The sequence below is a fragment of the Adiantum capillus-veneris genome, chromosome 9 (assembly GCF_014529385.1).
Source record: "Adiantum capillus-veneris isolate H3 chromosome 9, ASM1452938v2, whole genome shotgun sequence".
Lineage (NCBI taxonomy): Eukaryota > Viridiplantae > Streptophyta > Polypodiopsida > Polypodiales > Pteridaceae > Adiantum > Adiantum capillus-veneris.
Window position 1 is genome coordinate 11,509,197 of NC_140939.1, and position 17,711 is coordinate 11,526,907.

General features: G+C 43.9%; 1 protein-coding gene across 1 annotated transcript in view; it reads right to left on the reverse strand.

Moving 5' to 3' along the window:
* The window catches only part of LOC147450134 (protein OSB2, chloroplastic-like), a 39,213-nt gene extending 30,793 nt beyond the window's left edge, over positions 1 to 8,420 (reverse strand). Inside the window, exons 1-4 of the mRNA XM_086519451.1 lie at positions 7,933 to 8,420; positions 6,158 to 6,296; positions 5,948 to 5,999; positions 5,637 to 5,764 (exon numbers count right to left, since the gene is read on the reverse strand). Coding sequence (XP_086375577.1) covers positions 5,637 to 5,764; positions 5,948 to 5,999; positions 6,158 to 6,296; positions 7,933 to 8,318 — 705 coding nt within the window. The 5' untranslated portion in view covers positions 8,319 to 8,420. The remainder of the gene's footprint in view (positions 1 to 5,636; positions 5,765 to 5,947; positions 6,000 to 6,157; positions 6,297 to 7,932) is intronic.
* Between the last annotated feature and the right edge of the window lie 9,291 nt (positions 8,421 to 17,711).

A 17,711-nucleotide genomic window follows, 5' to 3' on the forward strand; every position in this document is an offset into this window, starting at 1 on the left:
AAATGCTTGCAGATCCTCCTCTTTCATACCATGCCCGCAAAGCGGCATGACAACGTGGACAAGCTACTACTACAGTCTAGCATCCATCTTAGTTTAACCTAGGATCTAGCCTGGCACTTTGTGAGCCTCTAGCAAGAGATGCATGTTCAGGCAGGTCATAGTTGCATACCCTCGCTTGCACAGTACAGTCAGTTCAGAATATAGGCACATGAACAATCACTTAAGTCACTTAATAATAATAATAAGCATTTACTTTGTCAAGGTCGTGACGGCCCAAAACTGGCACAGCTCGACCCAGCATTAAACTCCTATAGAAGTGACCTAGGGGTCCAAGGTAGTTGGATACGTAGTGTTCGGTACAAATTCGGTTCGTAAGGTACATAGTACAGAATGGATTGAGTTTTTAGGTACATAAAACTTTCATACTTTTTTTCACAAAGCCTAAAACTGAGAGTACTTCAGACATTTATATATGCATTCACCAAAACTTCTAATAAAGACTAGCAAATCAACAATAGACCATTGTAAATGCCAAAAACTAGAGTCCATGACTCTCACCGAACGATGAAAACACAAAGTTAAGCTTAGCTAACCAAATAGTGTCAATTGTCTACTGTCATGGTCACATAAAACTAAGAGCATCAAAATAAATACATAATGAATCATGAGAATCCAAGACTGGAGTCTGAAGTCCTGACTCTAATAAGTAGTAAGTACTACAAACCGCATACTGCACTCAAAGCTGGCACCTGCAAGAGAGGAGCACACACTGCACTACACTTGTATCTCAACTAAAACCAATCGCTCTCAGCCGCAACAAGGCGTTTTTCGAGACGGGTCAAATAGAGCAACCCCCCCCCCCCCCCCAAAAAAAACATATTTATTTACTTTGAAAAAACGTGTACGGATCCTATCCGTACGTACGAATTGGTAATGTACGGATGTACTATACGGATAGAATCCGTACGTACGTACGGACGCAACCTTGTGGGGGTCACCTCCCATGGAAGTCAAGTAAGGACCCGTAGTACCAAGACCAAAGTACCCGCAGCATCAACGTTTTTCGTCTCAGCATCGCCAACATTTTCAGTCCCAGCATCGCCAGCGTTTTCAGTCCCAGCATTTGGCGTTTTCAACCCAGCATCGCCAGCATTTCAATCCCAGATTCCAGCGTTTTCAGATTTTAGCCTCAGTTCAGATTCAGCTCAGATCAGATCAGGGTTTTCAGGTTCAAATCAGATCAGATCAGCTCAGCGTTTTTCAGATTCAGATCAGCCCAGCATTTTTCAGTTTTCAGCCCATCACCATCTGCGATAGCAGATCAGCCCATAGCCTCATTGCAATTGCAGATCCTAGCCAGAATCCCTAGCGTTTCTGCAATTCAGCCCTTAGTCTCGCAAAACCAAGCAGCTACATCTAGTTCCCATCAGCATCTCAACATCTAGGACCATTGTATCAATATTTGTGCAAGTAAATAAAGCAAGTACTTGCTCTACCAACAGAGTAGGGGGCCCTTGAGGGTGGTTGGGAACCCGACATGCAGTGTTGTCTCTCTTTTCTCTCTCTCTTTGCCTCTCTCTCCTTCATTGTCTGCAATTCAGTTTCTCTTTTCAAGTGAAGTAAAGTAGCCTTGTGTTTGTGCGGAGTACTCGCTCAAAGCTAAATCCTTAAAACACTTCCGCTGCACCTAACATCGCAACTTTTCTTCTGCCAATACGGCTTTGATTCAGTCCTTGTCTTCCTTGTGCGCCTCCTCTTTCACCTCTTTCTTGCCTTTGCGCCTTACCACCTCCACCCACTCCATCTTATTGGCCTCCAATTCCAACTTTGTGAGAGCGCGCATGTGTGGAAGAGAGAGAGAGAGAGAGAGAGAGAGAGAGAGAGAGAGAGAGAGAGAGAGAGAGACAATAGACCACAAACACTAGGAAAGGGGGCAACCAGTCCCCCCACTACCTACCAGAGCAAGAGAACCTGCATACAACAGTGTGTGGAAGTGGGTACCCCCCTGGCCCCATGAATAGGTGCCCAAGGGGACGTAGGGCAATGCCTGATAAAAATCCCCACGACCCAACAGAAAATGATATATGGAAATATATGAGGGCGCTCGGACAAAGATGGGCGGCTGGCCCCAAACTCGGGTAGCCAAACCAGGTACAACCTAGACTATGGGTGGCTAGCCCGGAGACGTACTAGCCATACAAGTATGCCCTAGACCTGTGAAGCAACAGAGTGGTGTAAGTCTAACAAGCTTGATCTCTTCCTTCACCACATTCACCTACCCTTTTTTGAGTTCTTTAGTGAGTCCCTCAAGGTCAGAGTTAAGTTCTCCATCCTCCTTGGGTTGTCTTCTCCATGGCGGCCTTGACAATTTCCAATTCCAATCTGAGCTCCTCTTTCTCGAGCTGTAACATCCCGCTACATCCCGAAGCATGCATAAACCCTCCCTTGGGCCTTGATAAATCCTCAAGGTAGCTTTGTTCATCTGGTGTGCGAGGTACTTCTCCATTTTCTCGTCACTTCCGCCAATTTCCCATGCAGCCTACTCCATTTGCTCACTCTCATAGGCATGGGGGCCCCTCTTGGCCTCTCATCCATCCCTCGTTGTCCCCTAATGGAGCCCCATGTAGCCCTCAATTTGCCAATGCCTCCTTGTTTCAGAATAGTCCCCCTAGTTGAGCCGTGTTCAGGAAGCGTGCGACGTAATTGAGAGAGTAAGAGGAGAGGCTACGTGCCTGGCTAAGTGCTACATGCATGAATGCTTCATGCAAGAAAAGCTACATACGCTAGGTTGGGTGCGTGAGAGAGAGGGAGTGAGATGAAATGTTCATTAATGTCTGTTGTCACGAGGACGTGGCAACTGCTAACCTTACTTGTTGGTTTCTTTCCAATGATTTTTGTTTAATTTTTAAACCCTCTTTTGAAGTTGCAAATGGTCGGACATTGTATGGCCAATGTGAACGATAGTTTCACCCGCAGACGGGAAGTTGATCGGCACTGGAACTCGTAAAGTAAAAGGATGTCTAGGCTCAGTTCAAGATCATGTAGGTCCCTTCGTCGCACTTAGCAAGTTGGTGGATACTAGGAAGTGAACTCAATAAAGGTACAATGTCAAGGTGGGGTCACCAAAGGAAAATACCCAACAGCTCGGCTACATTGCATTTTTGGATGCGGTCCCAATGGGCATTGATGGTCAGATGACCAATGGGAGCCCAATGGAAGCATCTCCTAAAAATTAGGGAACTGCTATTTTGGGCCGTGAAATGTGTTCGCCTCATTACCTTCGGTATGACCAGGGGAACACTTTACAACTCTGCCGCGAAGTCAACTAGGCAACCAGCTGGGAGATTTTTAGGCGGCAATCCCGAAACGGGCAAATGCTTGTAAATGCGCCAAGTGGCAGATTTTCATGGACTTTTAGGTGCTGAATTTTCAGCTGGGAAGAGGCCTCGTTTGGTTTTTGTCACAGGTTGAGAGCTATGGAGTGCTTTCTTTCCCTCTCATGTACAATGTGGTGCTAGGAGTGATGCCCTGCACACTACACACTGCTCTCTCTCCCCCCTATGTGCAGTTATGTGATGCCCCACAAGAGGGCTCTTCATTTGACTGATGTACAGTTGTGTGGGTTCATGCTTTTGTGCTGAGGCAAGAGCCTCCTTGAGCAGGAACAGGGGTAGCTAACTGCTACTCCAAAGCAGGCACCGGTGAGGGTCATAACCTCACCACAAGTGCGAAATCAGCGCTGTGTATGCGCTGTAAATTGACTGTTTTTCAGTCATATGGACGTCAGAACCCTTGGGAATCCTGCCCCACTGGCAGAGGACAGCTAGGGGACTGTTTGGGGCTGAAAACAAGGCAAAAACCAGTAAATACAACGTGCTGAATTTACTGTTTTTGGGCAGGAATCAGAGGGTATACGCCAATGGAAGTGAGTTCTAACAAGGGAGTTGGTTTCGCGCAAGTTTTGGGGTTGTTATGCTGCCGAAATTTGGCCACATCAGGTAGTATCTAGCGGGATACATGTAAAGGATTCCCAGGACTCTACTTTGTAATTTACCCTCTTAAAGAATAAAGAAATACCGAAAGGGGCGCCAATTTTGGGGCCTACATGTTGTCGGCGTCTACTCGGGGCATTCTAGCTTCCAAGCTGTGTTTGTATTTAAGTGTTAATTCCCGTCACAAGTTTCCTTCGCACATTCTCTCTGTGTGTGTTTAAAGTAAAGAACTTCGGGTGAAAGCCAAAGCCTATCGCCCCACGGGCCGGTTTCATCAGCAAAAGGGCTTTAAAAACTTTTGAGACAAGAAAATTACATCATTGTCATATGATCCAAATGTTAGTATAGAATATACACAAGACTACGGTAACAAACGCTAGCATATGAACAAATAAGTGAACCAATCGAGCCAGCCAGTGGCCTAACAGCCAAGCCTGATCTTCTCAATGGGCTGCCCGTGTAAGTACGTTCACAGAAACTCTCTCCAGGGCCGCTCCATCATGGCATCAATCTCCTCCTCTTCAAAGAACCTCGTAGTAGCTCCTCTATGCCTCTCAAAAATGGCCTGGCGTCAAGATCTACTGATATTTGTAGCTCTATCTAAAAGAGTTCCATGAGCTGAAAACTGACGTGTTCTCGGGTCCTATTGAGAGCTGCTGCTCTGGAAGATACCTGTCATCGCCCTCTGAATGGGTCCTCTACCTCCATACTAAAGTATATGTGTGCTTGTGTAGCTCCAGCAAATAACACTTCACACTTCCACACTTGAAGACGAGACACAGTGGGGCAGAGTTCCCCAACTCATAGATACACTGGCCGCTAACGTAAGTGCCCCATGCAGCACTTCTTTTTATTAGATCTGAGTTGTGCGAATACAGCTGCTCACACTAGCCTGCTTGTCAACTGATGAGTCTAGAGCTTACATTCGGCTCTTATCTATAGGCACCTGGCCCCGTTTCCATAGTGTCCCAAAAAGCTCATAGCTTTCAAACGACTCAAACATACCCATGCACGCATGCGCACACACACACGCACTCTTTTAGTAATGTCACTCACACATACACACACACACACACACACACACACAAACCTATACCGACGCACACCCAAAAAAAAAAAGCTAAGGATAGAAAGGGGAAAAGATATTGAGGAAAGCTAGCAGAAAAGGAGTTGGGATGATCAATATCACCCAACTTCACCAGACATAGAGGAGGAAAGTGGTCATTTTGAAACTTTCACTGGGCCAAAACCACCCCAAACTATCCAACATGCTGAATTTCTAAAGATTCTTGGGAAAATCCTACAAAGGAGGCCCCTTAGCCTCAGTTGTAACTGGATCTAATCTCTGTTTTGTATAAAACACTCGCAGTCTGCATGACAGATATTTGGAGCATTGTGAAGCTAGTTTCAGCAAGAGCCAGGTATATTGCCATCGGAGAAAAAGGAAGCACTAGTGTGTCCAAGCACAGTGGTAACAGACCCAGTAAACATGCCTTAACAGAACAAGTATCCCTACTTACATAAGAAAGTCAAAGGGGGACTCAAACCACAACCTTTGTGTCATGAAGAACAAGAGTGAAGAGTGTGTGTGCACACACACGTGCGTGTTCAAACATAAGAGGATGGCGGCTTTACAGAAGTAACCTTTGAAACTCTATTGTCCCAAAAATCCAAGGGATTTTGGAAATATGCCCTCCATAGGTCCTCGGTGTTTATCTTGTCCTCAGTATTTGTTGTTTCCTTTTGCTCTGTTCCAACTTCAGTGCTTTCACCTACGAGAATAATATCAAGTCCAAGGGATGAGTAGAATGGTGCAAGTCCTGAAAGAAAGCAGAATATATAACCACACAAAATAATTCGTTCCACAGTTAGCACACCGCTGGAATAAAAAGAATACTCCAGCAGAAAAAAGAAAACTGATAACCACAAAACAATTTGTTAGGCAGTGAGCACACCATTTGAAGTTTGATACGAGGGACTAATAAACTTCAAATCTCTGGCCACAACCTGCAAAAGAGAATAGTTATCATTAAATTGAGAAACATAAATCTTAGTGCAGTCATAATACGTAATTTACATCTACTCCCTGGACCCAAGACTATCATGAAAGACTGACTTGAAAAGTTGACTACACTTTACTTCCTGCCACAATTGCTCTGGCTGACCTTGCACATTGACTTTGATAGAGACTGCTGGTCCATGTAGCTCTCCACCCACACAGATCCTGCAACATAAACATGGTCCTCTTTCTTCAAATGAGCTGCAGCAATTTCGGCCAATTCACCCCAAAACTCCAACGTAAACCTGCAGCCATTCCAGAAATTAGTAAAAGCTGAAAAGACCATAGTCACAAAACCAATTAAGCTATAGCCACTCATGTCTTCTCTTTAGAGTTCAAGAGACAGTGAGTGGATACACTCGGTGCAAGTCCCACTATGGCACTTGGCACTGGCTGACCCGGCTAAAATCAACCCTACAAGTCGTACGTTAAAAGTCAGCAGCCATGTCATCACTTCTAAAGCACCTTTGGGAATCATTTCAACCAAGTTGCGGTAGGAGACTATAGACCAGAAAACCCTCAACAGAGGCGCCCTTCTTCAGCCCTCCTCCCCTATTCAGCCTAGCATTTTTGCTCCTACAGGCAGCCAAGAAGCAGATCAGCATCAGCCTTGTGCCATCAGCCTGGACCACCCCTGGTACTGCAGATCTATCACGGAAGAAGCCTCGATGGGGCCAGAGCACCAGCAATTTTGTAGCTTTGCTTCATAGCTGTGACATATCAGTCCTCTTTGGCCATCAGATTGACACAAGATCTGCCCAAGAAAGTTGCAGATTTGGACTAGTCCAAGAGTTCCCAGTTTCAGCCGAGAAGACGCAGTTTCCAGGCAAGTGAATGCAAGATCTAGACCCTAGAAGGCGTTCTGAATCAGCCCTGGGAGCTGCCTCGTCATAGGAGTTGCCTAGAGCCATCATTGAGAGCGCTTTTGGAGCCTCATAGATAGCGGAGATCCCGTGTCAAGTCATCAATTGGTTGGACTTGTATCAAGATACGTATCTTGTACACATCGTTTGTGCAAACCAAAAGTAAATAACACTCGAGTGACTGAGTGGGGACCCTTGAAAGGGTTGGTTGGGACCCCATCACGACTGAAGCAAATTCATCATCACTTGAAGGCTTAGATGAAGAACATAAGAAAGACTGCGTATTAGACACAGATGTATTCAAATAACAACTCACCAAGGTCATTTCTTAGACACAGATGTATTCAAAGAACAACTCACCAAGGTCATTTCTTTCGTAGAGTTGGGTGATCCCACACTAATAGAAGTGAAAGGAAGGCAAGCAAGAGTCAGCTACTTTGACATTAAAGCAAACAAGATCAAATAGCTACCAAACCCAAAAATATGACCTCTCGCTCTGAGTACTCGGCCATCAGCCATTATTCCTTCTTAGCTGTGGCTGTGCTTTGAGCACGACAATCAGCGAATAGAGTGGCGACAACGCGGTGAAGGCTAGTCAAGCAACCCGGTTGGTGTTCTGACCACGTTGGAGAGAGCAGGTATCTTATGGCAATCAACTGCAGGTTGTAAGTATAGGGCTTGGGCTCATGAGCTCTCATCCTTGCTGGCTGCTGTGGCAGCAGGTGGCACCAGAAGCCACTGCAGCTGCGGTAGCTTGACAGCGAAGGTGAACAGTACTCAAAAGATCAGGTTTTGGGAGATACGCTACTAGCTGACTCTAATTATTCACTTATTGGCCTCGAAGGTTTGTTAGACCTTCTGCAGACTTAAATAACATGTCATCACTTTCATTTCTCTCTCTGTGCATTGAAGATGTTGTCTGTGTGTGTGCACGCCCGCATGCTCTCACATGTGTCTTAGCACTTGCAACGGCATTGGGAAGCTTTGGAAGTGGGTGGGAAAGTGTACAACTACTTACACGGTGTAATCTGAGGCTCTCTGGATACCAGGACGATTGACTCTCATCGAAGTATCGGCAACAATCTTGCCAGAATCAAGATACTTGATGTTCACAGTTTGGTTGATGCGGCCAATGAGGTTGACTCTGTTGACGAGCCCTTTCTGCCACATGACTTCATCGGGGCGGGGAAATCCAGCACTGCTCTCAGAGGCGGTGGAGAGGGAGGAGGCAGAAATGCAGGAGGAAAAGGAGGATTCGGCAGACAGAGTGAGCTTCTGCGGCCGATAAGGAAAACCTCGTCCTGAGAATAGGCGCATTGAAGCTCTATTTACCGCTGCTACTTGTCCCGCTGCGCCCAACACGTACAGTTCAGCTACTCGTCGAGCCATGCCCCAGCTCGCCATACCGCCCAAAAACCGAGTGTTCTGAAGCTAAACTTTCGAAATTTCACACCGTTTGAACTACAGCCTCGTCACTATACTCATCATAAAATGCATACCTCTGCAACTGCCCCTCAGCACTATTTGACAATGAAGTGCATGCGGTCGGATCGATGGTGGGATCGATGATGTTGAAGTGAAGTAGAAGCTCTGTTGTGCATATCAATGATGAAGAAGGCACATCTTTCTCTCCTAACAACAACACTTGTACGTCATGGAATTCAAATGTCATAATAACTAATATCTAATTCTCAAAATGATTTTCTTATGTTAAACTGATCATTTAATATGGGGAAGTACCAGGGGAGAAAAAGCTAGAATATTGGTTAAGCTGGCAGACTGGCCACAGTAGGGATCCAAAGGAGGGAAAATAGGGATCCAAAGGGGGGGCCATCTGCGAAAGAGCAATGTGCAACAATGGACTTCAAAGACCCTAAGGTTCATCCCATTAAGACTTCCGAAATGCTAAGGTTCCAAAATTCAAAGGTTATGTCCAATGGTCCAACCCTAGGGAAAATTGGATGCTTTGAGTGTACACAAAAGTCTTTGCAAGCTCCTACATAGGAGGGGGCGAGCCCTCAGCACTATCTCACAGGGGCATGGGTTGGATGGGATCAATGGCCGACGCCTTTTTTGGGAATCGCATACATCGTGGACTGTTGATCTCACGGCGCACCCCGAATTTACATGTTTGTCCGAATTTACTAAAGCCGCCCTGAATTTTCACAGCGACGGGTTTATCATAAAACTCCCCCTTCTCCCATTGCTTTCAACGAGCACGCGTAGGTGAGGTGGTTAAGGTGATAGGCTTGCAAAGGTGGCGTCCGTGGTTCAAGTCCGGGGGATGAGAGGGGGGCGGGTCCCCGCCCAAATTTACAAGTTTTGGTGCGCCCAAATTTACTTGTTTTCTTGAATTTACATAAATCGCATCGGACTGCTCATATCGCACCCGATCCCCGAAATGGGTGTGGGCCATTGATCCCATCCAGACCATGCCTGTGTGAGATAGTGAGGAGGGGGGCGAGCCCTTTTAGTAGGGGATGAGAGAGAAACACACACACACACACACACACACTCATTCAAGCCCCTTCACACAAAGGACATAGTGGACACAAGTCAGCTCCTAAGGCCGATTGCCCACAAGGTGCACTCAAATCCTATTGGATGGCCATAGAGGTGGACCAATGAGTATTAGGCTAGAGTAAATCTAGTTTAATTCATTTAAAAGCACTCGATAAAAGAACCAAAGAACCAATAAGAATTAAGCTCCCTAGAAGACTATTGGACAGTCTCCCAAGGGATCCAATGAGCATTCAGCAGCCCAATGGCTTGCCTGCTTCCTATCGGCCAAAAGACAAAGGGGTCCAATGAGAGTTTAGTTGCATTATTTAATTACCAGAATACCTATTTGATAAGCTACAAGGTTCGACCTACTTTAGTAGAATTGATCTAAAAAGTGGCTACCATCAAATAAGGATAGTTGATCAAGACATTGTAAAGACCGCATTTTGCACTACGTTTGGTCTTTTTACGAATACATTGTCATGCCTTTTGGCTTGACCAATGCACCAGCCACATTCAACCACTTGCCTCATCGAACCTTTTCTGGAGTGTTCTTTGATGATATTATCATCTACTCTAATTCACTAAACGAACACAAGCAACACCTCCAGGTAACATTTCAAGTCTTAAGAGAGAATAAACTTTATGTTAATCGAAAGAAAAGTGAGTTTTTCCTACAAGAGATTCAATATTTAGTCACATTACCTCTCAAGATGGCATCCAAATGGATCCATTAAAGCTAGAGGTAACAAAAGGATGGCCTAATCCAAGGAATCTTCATGAACTAAGAAGCTTCCTAGGTATGTGTGCATACTAAAGATGCTTCATAGAAAAGTTCTCACTAATAGCAGGACCATTACATGACCTAACAAAGAAAAAGTTAGGTATACACGGTCTGCCAAGGAGAACAATGCTTTCGAAAAGCTTAAAGAAAAGCTTATCTCTCAACTTGTGCTTACATTGCCAGATCTCTCAAAGCCATTTGAGGTCCAATTGGACGCTTGTGGTGATTGCCTTGGAGCTGTTTTGCTCCAAGAAGGGCACGCCATAGCCTATGAAATTCGAAGGCTCGACCCGCTTGAGCTTGCTCGACCCTATTGAGCAAGCTCTAGGCATATATGAAAAGGAACTCCTCGCAGTTTTGCATGCCTTAGACTCATGGAAGCACTATTTATTGGGGACTCCTTTCATTCTGCGGATGGATCACCAAAGCCTTAAGTACTTCATGACGCAAACCAAGCTCTCCGACAAACAAATGAGGTGGGCAAATTTCCTTTCGCAATTTCATTTTCATATTGCTCACATTGCTGGCAATCATAATCAAGTAGCCGATGCACTCTCAAGACAGGCGAGAGTGAATGCGGTTTCCATAGCAACTCACAATGATCTACCTTCTATGATAGATGAGTACGCTATCGATTATGATTTTAGAGATGTGATTTCAACCCTTGCACTAGGGAAGAAAGAGGAACCATTTACTTTACAAGATGGTTATCTTCTCTATGGCAATAGACTATGCGTTACTAACTCACTACGTGAGAAAGTAATGTATGAATCTCATGCTCCTTCTTATGCGGGGCATATAGGGATTCAGTCTACCCTAAAAGGGATTGAAACATATTTCTATTGGCCTACCATGAAAGCAAACATACAAGAGTATGTTTCTAAATGTGTGGTATGCCAAAAGACAAAGTTTGATAGTGGGAAGCAACCTGGATTGCTTCAACCATTGCGAATCCCTAATTTACCATGGGAGAGAATCTCCATGGATTTTATCTTTGGATTTCCTAAGTCTATCCATGGGAAAACGGGAATATGGACGATAGTAGACAGGTTCAGCAAACAAGCTCATTTTATACCTGTCAAAAAGCCTATCAACACCCATCAAATGGCAATCCTCTTCATTTCACAAATCTTCAAGTACCATGGCTTGCCAATGTCCATAGTGTTGGATAGAGATCCTAGAATGACCAGTGATTTCTGGAAGGTTCTCTTTGAGAATTTACGGACAAGGCTAAATTTCTCTTCGGCCTATCACCCCCAAACGGGTGGCCAAAGTGAAATAGCTAACCTAACAATTCTTGATCTACTAAAAGCCTATGTAATGGAAGTAGATCAAAGGTCCCAATGGGAGAAGTAATTACCCTTAGTGTTTTTGTAGTATGCATGCTTAGAATCAAGTTTGTGGAGACCACGTCTTCCAAACACCAAGTAGAGCTTGTCACTCTCCTATGGAAGATTGATAGGACTAATGTGCAAAGATGCTTGCGGTAGCTTAGGCTCTCGAGCACCAAATGGATTAGTCATCCATTTTAGAACGATGTCGTGGGGTAAGATAAGGATCCTCTACCCACTAGAAAAGAACTAATGAATAGGCTTTATCTTCTCTACCCCATAGTCGAGGACGACTATGATTTCAAGAGAGAAGTAATGTCATAATAACTAATATCTAATTCTCCTAAATGATTTTCTCATGTTAAACTAATCATTTAATATGAGGAAGTACCATGGGGAGAAAAAGCTAGAATATTTGTTAAGCTGGCCAATCGGCCACAGTAGGGATCCAAAGGGGGGCCATCTTCAAAAGAGCAATGTGCAACAATGGGCTTCAAAGACCCTAAGGTTCAACCCATTAAGACTTCCAAAATGCTAAGGTTCCAAAATTCAAAGGTTATGTCCAATGATCCAACCCCAGGGAAAATTGGATTATACACAAAAATCTTTGCTACATAGGAGGGGGTGGAGCCCTTTTAGTAGGGGATGAGAGAGAAACAAACACACACTCATGCAAGCCCCTTTACACAAAGGGCATAGTGGACACATGTCAGCTCCCTAGGCCAATTGCCCACAAGGTGCATTCAAATCCTATTGGATGGCCATAGAGGTGGACCAATGAGAAGTAGGCTAGAGTAAAACTAGTTTAATTCATTTAAAAACACTTGATAAAAGAACCAATAAGAATTAAACTCTCTAGAAGACTATTGGACAATCTCCCAAGGGGTCCAATGAGCATTCAGCAGCCCAATGGCTTGCCTGCTTCCTATTGGCCTGAAGACAAAGGGATCGAATGAGAGTCTAGTTGCATTATTTAATTACCTAAAGCTCTCACAAAAGGGGAAAGGGGGACACTTGTCACAAGGCTATCACTTATGCTTCTCAATTATGATTGGCTAAGCTTTGCAGGGTCCAATGAAGTGCCAAGAAGAGTATTTAGCAAGAGGGGTCGACCAAGAGAGAGGGGGGGCTGATTTTGGCAAGGCATTATCACACACACACTCACACAATCTCATGTGTGGAGCAAGAAGACTTTCTCTCTCCTTCTCAAGCTTTAATGGAAAGCTCATAATCTACTCCAAGCTTGTGAGAAGGGAGGCCTACACCAACAACTCTTGGTTTTGTGATGCAAATCCAACCAAGAGCCAAGCTTCAAAGCATGCTCATCTCCTCTACCATGCTAATTACTAAGCTACACTAAGCTTTTATGAGTGATTATGTGAGGAGATATACTTCTTACTCTCATACCCCGCTAGCTCTCACCATCTTCGAAGGTGTGTGAGGTCTTGGGTTTGAGACCATGAGGGAATTGATGTTGTGTTTTATAAGTGTTTTCTTAGTGCTTGAAGCTTCCATCTTCATTGCACTAGCTAGTTATCGAAGGAACACAAGAATTGTATTGTAAAATGTCTCCCTTGATGGGGGAAACCTATAATACAAATCCTTTTGGAGGGGGGACCGTCTCCATGTAAATCCGGTCCTCAACTATTGTCAATAGCTTAATTTCTCTCTCTTTTGAAGTATTGTTCATGCCTATCTACCTAGGTGTTATGCTTTTTGTTGCTCTCTCCACCCAAGCACTCTTGCTATGCTCATTAGGAATCTATCCTAATGAAATGCTCACTATGTCTATGCTATTTTCCGCTACACACAAGTTACTAGGCCATGAAATGTTACATCAAACATCAGACTGTTGTGCTTGTAGCTACGCTTCAGTGATGGTCCTAGGCTATGCAACCGTTTGACCAAGTACCACATCTGCCCTGTCCATGTTCACAACCTAAAAATCCAAGGATGTGGAATATCCTTGAATTTCCAACGGTACAGCTCTCACTTTAGCATCCCACACTTCAGCATCATAGTTGTTCATCATTGCTACCTTGTAACGGTGGGAACTCAGAGTTTGGGGCAATTTGAGCCTTTTCACTAACCTGTAGTTAATGAAATTGTGAGTAGCACCGTCATCTACCAAGATACGCACCTTGTGCCCTTGAATAAATCCGTGTATACGCACTAGCTCAATATGGATGAAGGTTAATTGCCACATGGAAGTTGTGATACATCATTCATGCACCACCTCGGTGTTTGTTACCTCCACCTTGGAGAAACATGAGGAAGATTTAAGAGGCAGCAGCTGCACCATGTGCACTCCTTTCTCCTCCTTGCCGTGAGCAGCAGATTTCCCCTTCGGACAATCCTCTTTTCCATGGCCGCTTCCCAAGCATTGAAAACATAATTTCTCTTTTTTAGCCTTCTCAAATTCCAAGTAGAGAGAGAGGCCCTGGAGACCCTTGGTTTTTTAGCTGCTTCTGAGTTGGATATTATAAATTTCCTTTTATTGTGCCCATGTTGTGTGCGTCTATTACCATGTGTATTAGCAGGCACATGAGAATTGTGTGATTTCTTATCATCTTATCATCATGAATGTGAGATTGCGCTATGGCCTCCACAAGCGTTTTGGGATCTTGAGTCTTGACGTGCTTCTTAAGCTCTTGCATCAGACCACGGATAAACCCACGTACTTATTGAAAGGTGTCTAACCCTTCCAACTTGAGGATAATATCTCTATAGTGCGAGATATATTCAAGCAATGATGGATGTTGGCGCATGGAGCATGTATCCCAAGCCGTCCAATTTCTATCTGCTTCATTCGTGGGCAGAAACTCTTTTCTAAATATAGCCTCAAAGGTTGCCCAACTCTGTGGTATGATGTTCTTCTCCTTGAGAGAAATCCACCATTTATAGGCCTTGCCTTCCAGAGTCAGAATTGTCTGCAGTGCCCTGATGTCATCCGGAGTACGCTGTAAGTCGTGAATTTCATCCCACTTACTGAGAAAGATATTCACTGCATCCTTATTGCGCTCTCGTTCCTCTCCGCTAAAAGTTGGTGGCTTTGTATTTTTCAACAGCTTGTCCACCTTCTTTGGAGTGACAGAGTGCAGAGAATTTGGAGGGGGGCCTTGTCCCTGGTGACCAGGAGGACCTTGCCCCTGATTGGCTACATGCTCATGAGGGATTTGTTACCATATACATGTGGTAGTGATGTGTGTGAACACACTTAGGACCGTTGGGACATTTTTCCCCCCATGCATTGTATATACACCCATCATTCTAGGGCTATCTATCTTTCCATTGCACACTACGTAATATACTCTCTGTTGTGTGCCTTGAGCTTCCTTCACCTTCTCCAAGTTGTGTGCATTTCCCTACAACCCTAATTCCAACAATTGGTATCATAACAGGTTGCATCCTCTCGGGCTTAGTCGCCAGCAGCTCCAGCACAAACCAACTCACTTTCTCCCATTTTTGTGAGCTTTGGCGAGCCTTTGTAGGTCGAATTTTTTTTTGGGAGAGCTTGTGGAGCTTAGTCTACTCGGATTTCTGATTCGGGCTCATTTTGGCCTCCGGTTTCCACTAAAGGCAGTACTACACAGGCTATTTCGTCATTTTGTGTAGAATTTTTGTTAGTGCCATTTTCTGCATAACATGTCCTTTACAATCTTCTACATTTTGTGCTATATAGCGCGTGTTGTTCCCGCTTCATTTCTCCTCTTTTCGGGTAGTTTTCACATCAGGTGCAACATTTACCATGGTTGACAACAACACAGATGTGTTCAAGATGTCTGCTGCTAAGGACAGATTGGATGGGGACAATTACCCTATGTGGGCTTACATGATGAAACATGTTCTTGTGTCAAAGGGCATTTGGAATATTGTGCAGGGCATTGATGTATGTCCTGGTTCTGAAGATGTAGGCGATGTTGAGGATGTTGCAGGTCTTGCTGATTGCTGTTGTTAGAGTTGTTTTGCCTACAAATAAGCAATCTCGTTGGGATGTAAAAGATGCACAAGTTCATGCATTGATTGTGTTTTCTGTGAAGCGCACTATTACTTCCCACATTCGTTCAGCAAAATCTGCCAAACAGGCTTGGGATATTCTGGCAAGTCTTTATGCAAGTCGCAATGAGTCTAAAATTAGAAAAAATAGGACTAGACAGTGTGCAATTGAACAAGCTCTTATTGATGCTCAAAGAAAGGGTGGTAACAACAATGCAACCACTTCTTATGGTTCTTCTACGAGTGAAAAATCTCATGTTCCTAATGCTTCTGCTGGCAGCAATTTGTTTGGAAATTTTGGTGATAAGGGCAAAAAGAAGATGCGTTGCCATTATTGTAAAGCTAATGATCACTTGATCAACCAGTGTCCTAAGTTGAAGACCAAAGAGGCTAAGAAGAAAGAGGGTGGTTACATTGCAAATGTTGGTTCCACTACAAATATAGCTATTGTTGAGTCTTCTGTGAAAGGAGATGTGATACTGATGTTGATGCAGAATGGGCTTTTAGTGCAGAGTGTACCTATAATCCTACTGTCCATGATGCATATATTTCAGTTGTTGTAGATTCACATTTGTGGTATTTTGATAGTGGTTCTACAAAGCACATTACCTCACATCGTGATTTTTTCACCTCTCTTGAGTTTGTCCCTCACAGAAATTCAGTTACTTGTGCCAACAATGCCTCTTATCTGGTTTAGGGAGTTGGAAAGATTGTGCTTACTGCTGTAAATGGCAATTCTTTCACACTTGTTGATGCACTTTATGTACCTGGGATCAAAAATAATCTTTTGTCTGTATTTGCACTTGCTAAACTTGGTCTTGTAGTCAAGTTTGTGGATGACGTATGTACAATACATGATCGCAGTTTCTGTTATGAAATTGTTGCATCTGGCATTTTATGTCATGGGCCGTATAAGCTCACTTTGTATGACAAGTGTGGGCAGAATTTTGCAAATGAAGTTTTGGATTCAAAGTCTATCTCAGATGCAAAACTTTGGCAAGCACGTTTTGGTCATCTTAATTTTGCTATGTTTGCAGAAATCTGATATGGTTGCTTCTTTACCGCCTCTTGAAGCACCTGTCAAACATGTTTGTGAAGGCTGTATTTTGGGTATGTCCTTGGACAATTACCTTTACTTTGTGACTTTCATTGATGATTACTCCAGGCATGCATGGGTATTTCCGCTTAAAGCGAAGTCCGAAGTTTTTATGTGCTTCAAACAATTTCTGGCTATGGTTGAAAATGTCTCGAAATGTACTATGGGCACCCTCCTTTTCGATCGAGGGGGGAGTATATGTCTGATGAATTTAATGCATTTATGGCTAGTCATGGGATACAACACCATGCACAATGCCTTATACGCCTCAGGAAAATGGTGTTGCTGAGAGGAAAAACAGGTCACTTACGAAAATGGCACGATGTATGGTCAAAAGTCAAGCTTTATAGCATTCTTTTTGGCACGAGGCCATCATGTGTGCCACTTATGTACTAAACAGGTGCCCTACGAAAGCTTTGCAATCTATTTCTCCATATGAAGCATGGCATGATAGAAAGCCTTCTATTGAGCACATGCGTGTTTTTGGTTGTTTGGCATATGCTTTGGTGCCACAAACACAGCGTAGAAAATTGGATGATAAGGCTGTCAAATGTATTTTTGTTGGTTATAGTGCTAAAAGCAAAGGTTACAAGTTGTATCATTAGCAAACAAAGCGTCTCTTGGTCTCACAAGATGTTGTGTTTGTGGAAGATTCTGTTCAGCCCTTGCTGTCATGTACTAGAGACGGTAATGTCAGCTCATAGGACATTTATGACACTTTATTGCCTCTTTTTAGTGGTGGAAATTCAAATGTAAATTCCAATGAGGCAAATGTATAGCCTATGGGGGTTTCTAAAAATGTTATAGATCAGCCTATTAATAATATAGATGTACATGATGTACTTGATGAGGAAAGGGTCGAAAATGAGCAGGCTAGAGGTATGCCAAAATAGTAGGCTAGAGGTATGCCAAAATGGTTGGTGCATACATTAGATGCACCTTTGTCTAGTTGTACTCCTTCAGGCTCTCGCCATGCATCTTATCTATCTTTTGATGAAGTGCAGAATTCAAAAAATTATGACTGCCATGCAATCAGAATACGATGCACCGATCATGTGCTTGTCATACATTCTGACGAGCAAGTTTCA